This window comes from Gavialis gangeticus, unplaced genomic scaffold, assembly GCF_001723915.1.
Source record: "Gavialis gangeticus isolate Ggan-Ray unplaced genomic scaffold, GavGan_comp1, whole genome shotgun sequence".
Classification (NCBI taxonomy): domain Eukaryota; kingdom Metazoa; phylum Chordata; order Crocodylia; family Gavialidae; genus Gavialis; species Gavialis gangeticus.
The window spans coordinates 8867931-8876552 of NW_017728995.1; the positions used below are offsets into that span (position 1 = coordinate 8867931).

The 8622-nt window shown below is 41.5% G+C and overlaps 1 protein-coding gene across 2 annotated transcripts in view; it reads left to right on the forward strand.

The window, feature by feature from the left end:
- Positions 1–8622, forward strand: part of LOC109287932 (schwannomin-interacting protein 1) — a 135703-nt gene that overhangs the window by 58655 nt on the left and 68426 nt on the right. Inside the window, exon 1 of one of the 2 annotated variants that reach the window (XM_019503220.1) lies at positions 1197–1438. The exons of the other annotated variant lie outside the window; for it this stretch is intronic. Within the exon in view, the coding sequence (XP_019358765.1) occupies positions 1409–1438 (30 nt within the window). The 5' untranslated portion in view covers positions 1197–1408. Of the gene's footprint in view, positions 1–1196; positions 1439–8622 lie in introns of those variants that run through there. 2 annotated transcript variants of the gene reach the window in all.

Below are 8622 nucleotides of genomic sequence, written 5' to 3' on the forward strand. Positions count from 1 at the left end.
CTCCCTTCCCCACCTCACATCCCCCCAGGTGAGCTGCCACTCTGTCCTGTTCTACTCCAGCTGGGCAGCCCCAGTCCCATGCCTACCTCCCCGTGGGGACCTTGATCTGCCTTCCCATGCCCCTTCCCTCCCAGCTCCCACCACACCAGACTTACCAGCTAGAGGCAGTTCTCCAAGCTGCTGGGCTGGTATCAGAAATTAGCTGATGTGTCTTCTTAAAAATCGGCTATCAGTATTGGCTGCAAAATTCTCTGTCAGTGCACCCGTAATATTAAGGTTTTTTTCCCCCAATTTCCTTTTTTCTTCATGTTTCTTACAATCAGTTAAATTTAGTTATAGAAATTATAGAATGCCCACTTGTAGTGTTTTGGTTTTGGACTCTGGCAGAGAATGCAGATGTTTGTCTCATTTGAATCCATGGGTGGCATTTACTGTTTCATAATTCAGACATTTGTGTTCAAAACTCCAGACCAAAATAAACATTACATCTTAAATCTAACAACATTGCATTTTAGAGTAGTGATCAGCAGGAAATATAAGATGAAGTATTTTGTTAAAGAAAATGTTCCTCCAAAACAAGGTAAAAATGTTTATAGGTTATATGCATTATGCATTTCTAGTTCTGATTTAATAATTCAATATCTTAAATAAGTTTTGATAAAAGAAAGTACATAGCTCAAGTCTCTTTTGGATGAAATGTTAATACAAGTTTGGGTTTCTTCAGCTGTAAAACTTGTTCAAAGTGAAATATTCTCAGCTGATTAAAACAGATGCCCCCTTTTTAAAGTGCCAAGGCAGCTGTTTTTTATTCCTGTACTACAAAGTTATGATTGGCTTTTTAAAGCTGTATTCAAACTGTATTAAAACAGGACTAAAATGTATTTCAAGTCATCTTTTACATGCACTAATCGAAAAATAGTTGTAGGGAATGAGACTGGTGGTGCCAGAGGTCAGAAATGTTCAAGAGAAGCATTGATTTGTTTTTGGGGTGTTTTTTTCTTGCCTTTTTCCCTTTGAATGAGAGCTAGAACATTTCCACATCAGTTAACTGCCTTCATGAAGCACCAGAAGGTCACACCAGCCTCAGACTGATCCTTTTCTTTGTGTCTAAAATATAATTGGCTGATTGTGCTAGTGATGAGTGAACCCCCTCCCCCATCACAGTCTCAGCTACATGTTATTAAACCTCATTGCTGGTTCCCTGAGGAGAACAGCTCTGCTACGCTTCTCACTAGCAAAGGCAGTGCCATTGCGCAGGTTGAAACAGCAGAAACAGCATCCATTTTAATCTGCGGGAAGCCTCTCGCCTTACAAGGGCGTTCTTTTCTCCTTCAGATGCTGTAAATTTTAACTGTGCAGCTTCTGTAAACATTCCTGGCTTGGTGTCTGCTCTGTATGATGCACTGAGATGGTACACCAGGAAAACTGTTCGTATCAGGTAAGAATTAAAGCTCTGTTACAATGTAGGCATCCTTTTGGAAAAGAAAGGCCTGCCTTTAACAGCGCAGCAGGTTGCCTATACTTGACTCCTACGGTGCTATTAGAATCGTGTTCTTTTCTTTCTAAATAAGATAGTCCTGTTTATGCTATAGTTATCCTAGATCTGATGAGCAGTGCAGAGCATAATGCCTACTTGGCTTTTAAAATGTGAATTATGCAGCTATATTATGTCCTTATCTGTTTGCCTGTATGGATGGAGTGACTCTCTTAATGCAAAATTGGTTAAGGTATAAGAAACCCTTTTGTGAACAAAATTATAGAACAGATAGCAGCATACATGAAATATCTGTAAAATAGTCTCTACCATTAATTTAACTGTGTTTAATGCCTAAGTTTTTGTATATAGCACATAATGCTCATTAATGCAGTGAAAATGAGTGGAAAATAAAAAGATACTTGATCCATAATGAATTTATTCTAACAATCACGTTCATTTCAATGTTGTGTGACGTGTTCATGTGGTAGAAAGTACAAAGTGATACGTATTCATCTGAGTATTTGCAGACAAACTTCATTTAAATTTTACTGGTGGCATGCCTTAAAACATACTCAGTTACAAGAAGCACGAGCTTTGATTTAAGTTATTCATAGGAAGTGGCTGTTTTACATTTGTAATATTACTAACTTGTAATATTTTAAAAGATAATTACTTTCATATTCAATAATTTCATATTTATGGTAGATGCATGAAAAAGTAATTGTCAATTTCTGTGTCTCTGTTATTTTAAACAACATGGCTTACTTTTCTGATGAATAATAAAAATACAAATAGATTGATTTCAAGCATTTTGAGCCAGGAATTGCCTTTGCTATGTGTTTGTACAGTGCCTAGCACAATAGGATCCTGGTGCTATTGCAGATCTTCAGGCATTACCCCTGCATTACTAATCAGTTGATTATGGGAAGTAATAAATCCTAATATATTACATTATAGTAGGGAAAAGTAAGAGTTTCAAAGTTCATGTTTTTATCACTGCACTTTTTTAAGAAGAAAGTGACCGTATTACACACATTTATGCTGCACATTCCACATCTGGAGCATGCTTCTGTTGGTAGATTACTAATCATGCATGTGTGTGTGTTTTCTGTGCAGTATAATTGGGTACTGCATTTATGTGTATGCAGAGCAATGCATTCTACAAGATACTTAGAGAGACATGCACAGAAAGTTAAGAAATGATAAGTAGGCTTTTGTAAGGGACAGTGTTTTATATCCACTTAAATGTAATATGAATAATTCTAATGCCATTCTTGTGTAAGCAAAAAACCTGTGACACACAGCAGAAAGGGGAAAGGACACTAAAGTAGCAACCTGTAAAATAGAATAGTTACAGTTATACTTTTGGAGAGATTAATTTTTTTAAATCCAATGAATAGTTTTAAAATATTTTAGTCTTTTTTTCCCTTTTAAAACAAAAACAAAGTCTGTTTTGTTCAGTGGCCCAGTTTTTCTGAAGCCATTATTTTGTTGCTCTATATTAAATAGCATCATTGTTTTGTCCCTTAAAATGTTTTGCTGGCATAGTTCTAGAAACTGGAGGGTTAAAGGCCATGTATTGTTTCATCTCAAATGGAAGCCAGTCTTCTGGGAACTGTGACTGAGAACAGTCAAGAATGGCTCCTGATATTAGCCTGGATAGCATCCTTGCGTATTAATGCATTTGTTTTGACTTATGATCATAATATTGTTTCATTTTAATAATTTAAATCCATTCGTGCTTACAATTTGTGCTTTCAAAAAGTTCTATGTAGCATCAGTACTATGTGAATCTTCATTTTAGGGGAAAAAATCCATAAAAGTCTTTTCAGATACATTTGCTCAGAAACCTTTCTGCTGCATTGCATAGAGCAGGGAAAAACACAAACCCATTAACCTTAAGGTCAAGTTTTAATCCTTCTGAGATCAGCAATCCAGGGTTTCGAATCAAACTAGAAGCCATAAATGATTGGATTTCAGCATGCCAGACAGGAAGGGCTGCTTCCCTAAGCACTGGCCATGATGGGGGAGGGAGAATGTCAGTGTTAGTGCTGCTGTAGTCTCTTGTAACATCTGTGCTTTTTAATACCTTTTTGGTGTCTCTCTCTCACTAAAATCTAAAAATATTTCAGAGTGTAGAGAAAATTTAAGATGTACTCATCATCTGAGAAATATGTAAAGTCTGTGTTCAGCCTCTGACGCTTGCGCGCAGTGGGCTGTATCAGGATAATATATATGCTGTAGAGGACCTCATGAGAGCAAAAGGAGATAATGATTTGAGAGGATTTAGTTGTTTCCTGGGGTGGAAAGAAAACAAACTTGTTTATTCCTATCATTTTGCCTCACAAATCTTGTTTATGAAATTTTAAGTCAACTGTTGCTATTGCTTTCTTAAATTCTTGAGAAAATGAACCATATTCTTTTTAAATTAACAAAACTAATGGTTCCAAAAATGCTACAAGGTTAGCAATCATTTTTAGATGTACAGTCTAAATACAGCTTACAAATAATGAGTAAAACATTGAAGGCTAAATACCTGTGTTATTTTAATATATGGATTTTTTAAAGAAATTGAAGACAGTAGATTTATTGCAACAGAACTGAATAGCTTATAGGCTTGGTTATGAGATATGAATCCTTTCATTTTGTGATCATCAGTTTGAATCTAGGCCAGGTCAATAATGACTAAAATATATTACCATCTAATGTCTGTGTAGTAGCTACTTTAACTGCCACACAAACCATTATCATCCTTATCAGTACTGAAGAGGCACAAACCCTTTTACATGTTGGAATTGGCATGTCACTATTCTGCCATACAGCACGATTTGAAAGCAATTGAAATTATTTTTTAAACTTACATTAAACACTTAAAATATGTAAGGTATTTAAATAAATAGAGATGTACTCTTAAAATTATGAATAAATAACATTTTAAAGTAAATTATAAGTGTGGTTCTGACAGTCTGCCTATTTTTGTGTTTAGGGTTCTGTTTTTTCTCCTGCAAGTTTGGCATGAAACAAGTTTTACATTCATTTAAAGTATTTTAGGTATTTGTAATCTCATCAACTCACATGGGAGAAACACAGAATGTGAACTAAGCTAGATAAACAGAAGTGGAAATACTGACAGTTTTCTTATTATCTGCACTTCCTTTCAATGCATTGATTTGTGATTCAGGATTTTAATTTATAACTTGTATTATGATCAGTTCATCATTAAATCATTTAGGTACTTACTTGAGTGGAATAATATGAGATGTCAAACTGTTGTTGTGTCCTTGTATGTGCTCTCTACCTTGATGACTAGGACTATTTTAATTCCTGTGAGCCAGAGTTAGCTCATTGTTATATGTTTGTACAGTGCCTAGTACAATGCAGCCTTTAGGTGTTATTGAAATGGAAATAGCTAATAATGCAGTGTTAAATATCACCTCCGATTTATTTCTGATGTTCTTCTAAAAATTGAGAAATCCCCGAACACCAGAACACTGAAAGACAGAATCCCTGTGTAATGTAACAGTCCCTAAACACAAAATTGCCCATGGGAGCCATTTTCAGTTATGCAGACTAGCATTAATCTGGATATATAACTGTTTCTACTAATTGAAAGGTCACCTTGGGAAAACATTTCATAGTTTCATAGTTTCTAGGGTCAGAAGGGACCTGAGCAGATCATCTAGTCCGACCCCCTGCCATGGCAGAAAAGAGACCCCAGTAAGGTGGTCATCCAACCTCCTCTTAAAAACCCCCAGGGTGGGAGCCTGCACCACCTCACTTGGAAGCTGGTTCCAGACCCTAGCCGCCCTGACCGTGAAGTAGCGCCTCCTGATGTCCAACTTAAACCTTCCCTCCGCCAGCTTGTGACCATTGTTCCTGGTCACTCCTTGCGGCGCTCGGGGGAACAGGGACTCCCCCAGCGCCTGCTGATCCCCCCTAACCAGTTTATAACAGGCCACAAGATCCCCCCTCAGCCTTCTCTTTTGAAGGCTGAACAGGTTCAGGTCCCGCAACCTTTCCTCATAGGACCTACCCTGCTGTCCCTTGATCATACGAGTGGCCCTCCTCTGGACCCTCTCGATGCTGTCCACATCCCTCTTAAAGTGCGGCGCCCAGAACTGGACGCAGTACTCCAGCTGCGGCCTGACCAGTGCCGCATAGAGGGGGAGGATCACCTCCTTGGACCTGCTCGAGATGCATCTGTGGATGCACGACAAGGTGCAGTTGGCCTTCCTAGCCGCCTCCCCACATTGCCGACTCATGTTCATCTTGGAGTCAATAATGACTCCCAGATCCTTTTCCACCTCCGTGCTGACAAGAGGGGAGTTCCCCAGCCTGTATGTATGGTGCCGATTGTTCCTCCCCAGGTGCATCACCTTACACTTGTCTGTGTTAAACCCCATCCTATTCTCCTCCGCCCATCCTTGTAACCTATCTAGGTCCAACTGTAGCCTGTTGCTCCCCTCTATTGTGCCCACATCTTAGTGTCATCAGCAAACTTGAACAGGGTGCTTTGCACCCCCTCATCCAAATCACTGATGAAGATGTTGAACAGGGCGGGCCCAAGGACCCAAGGTTCAACGTTATTGGGCTTCATGTACGTAAGGAGGCTTAAGAAACTTATATAAATATTTAGTTGATTTTGTTTTTTAGAAGTCCTGGAACTAGCTCAAAAACAGGTGTCTCAGGAATGGCACAGGGTACAAGAATTTACTGGGGTCAGGATCCAATGAGGATAACTTTTAGTATTATGGCTTTGTCTGCACTAGGAAATGTAACTGTTGCTAACAAGTATAAATACTAGTGCATACTGAAACCCATCTTAGCTGCATCTTTAAACAGACTTAAAATATATTCAGCATCATTTAAAAAAACATATAATTGAACTTTCAGCTCTTGGTCTGGTCCTTCCCACCCTCTGCATTAATTCGGTTCTGGTGTGTCCCTTGGTCCAGTTCTCAGATCCCTCTTCCTCAGTGTTTCTTTCCCTGCCCCAACTGTGCTTTCCAAATGATCTCCCATCCCATTTCATGTAGAGGTCTCTTCTCCTTGCATATGGGGCAGCTTCCTCAGTTGATTTGAAGAGGGCACCTCCAATCTCTACTTTAAAAGCCTGGGGAAAAGGAGAGCAGCATTCAGTGGCTTCTTTTCATTCTCATTCTTATTCCCAGATATGGAGAGGAGGGAATGCTCCAGCTGGTCCTAATCACAGGGCTGCAATGGGCCTAGTGGACAGCTGCTACAGGCAGGGTAGTCAAGTTTCACAACTAACGGCAGCCCAACAGAATCCACCTTGCCCTGCTGGGCTGTGAGTGAGAAGTGCAGCAGCTCATTTACAATCCACCTGACAATACTGCCATACCTCCATTTTAGTCAGACTCTCATCTTATTTCCTTTAGCATTTATTAGGGGAGGATCTGAGGAAAAAGGGGCTGAAGAGATCAGCAGGGGCAAGGGATCTGAAAAAGAACGGAATGGTGGATGAGTTGAAAAGGGGGCCAAACCCTGAACATGCTTTGTATCTCAGATCATACTGCCGTTCATGTCTCTTCTTCCCCCAGTCAGCTTTGAAGTGTGTTGGCAGAATGCGCTATCTGTGAAGGTGTGTACATGTGCTCACACATGTGGCTTGTCCTGCCACAGCAATTCACCATCTTTCACAAGTACTAAATCAAGTGATTTCTTAAGCTGATGTTTAAAGTTGCATGCAGATCGTTTGCAAATATGCAGACAGTCTCATTGAATAATGTAACTTACATGTAGAACTGAACAGAATTTGAAACTATGTGCTTATGCTCATAGACCAGGTCATCCCCTCAGTTGCACCCCTCAATGGGTGCATTATCATAGTAAGTGATAGAAGGTGAGTGGGAGGGGGTGCCTTTTCTCTGCATATTCACAAGGAGCTGACTAGCCTGTAAACCACAAATGATTTTTCTGAAAGGCATCTTTTCAACAGAACTGTAGACCAAAGACAGGTCAACAGGAAATGAAGAAGGGACCCCAGGTCACTGGCTAGGTCGAGCATTACTGAACAGATGTCAGTGATTGCCCACTGTCTTGACCAAACAAGTGGCTTATAAAATGCTAGATTTGAAAATTTGGGCTCCTTTTTCTTGCTTTCTCCCCTTTAGATTTTGTACTTTCAGGCCTTTTCTGTACTTCTAAATTGGGGATGGGGAACCTCTGGGCCACTGGTTTGGCCAGGAACTCCATTTCCCAGCCACCCCTGCCCACATGGCTTGTGCCAGGCTCGATGCTGCATGCCTTGTGCCAGTCCTCAGCTGCACTGGCAGTGCACATGGCAGAGCATCGCAGGGGGCTCTTCTGGAGCTGCTGGGAACATAGGATGGGGCCAGCTTGCTCTAGAGCCACGATCTGTAGCCTACATGCTCCAGACAGGGGCATGTATGCGGGGGATCGTGGCTGTGCTCTGGCTCCAGACAGGCTGTCACTGCTGTAAGGAGCCGGCGCAAAGCAGAGCATGCAGGCTACAGAATGCAGCACTGCCCAGGCTCTGGAGCAAGCTGCCCCTGTTCCGTGTTCCCAGCAGCTTTGGAGCAGCCCACTGTGCTGCTCAGCCACGCACACTGCCAGCAGACTGAAATCTTCATGGTGACTGGCACAAGCCATGCAGGCAGGGGCAGCTGAGAAATGGACTCCCTGGCCAACTGGATCCAGCCCGCAGGCTGAACTTTCCCTATCCCTGTTCTAAATGTTAGAAATTTCTTTAAATGTTGAAGTTCTTACGGAATATTGTAGAGGTGCACCAATATATCGGTGGCATATCAGATTGGCGCTGATAAAAGGAAAATTAACGTTATTGGCAACAGTCTTTTTTGGCCAGTGTAGCTGATAATGTCACCGATAAATGCCATATGTATGTACGCAGCCATAGCATGCACACAGCCAGGAATGCAGCCCAGCAGCTTGGAGAGCAGCCTCCTGCCAGTAAATCTGGGGGAGGGAGGGGGTGGGAAGGGCCCTGGGGGAGGGAAGGGGCATGGCAGGGGGCAGGTAGAGGCCCCCGCAATGAGGGAAAGAATGGCACAGGGGCAGGCACTGCCCAGCCAATGTGGTCAGTGTGACCCCGGGAGCAAGGTGGAGCCACGGGAGGGTCATTTGGGAGGGGTGGGGGGGCAGCT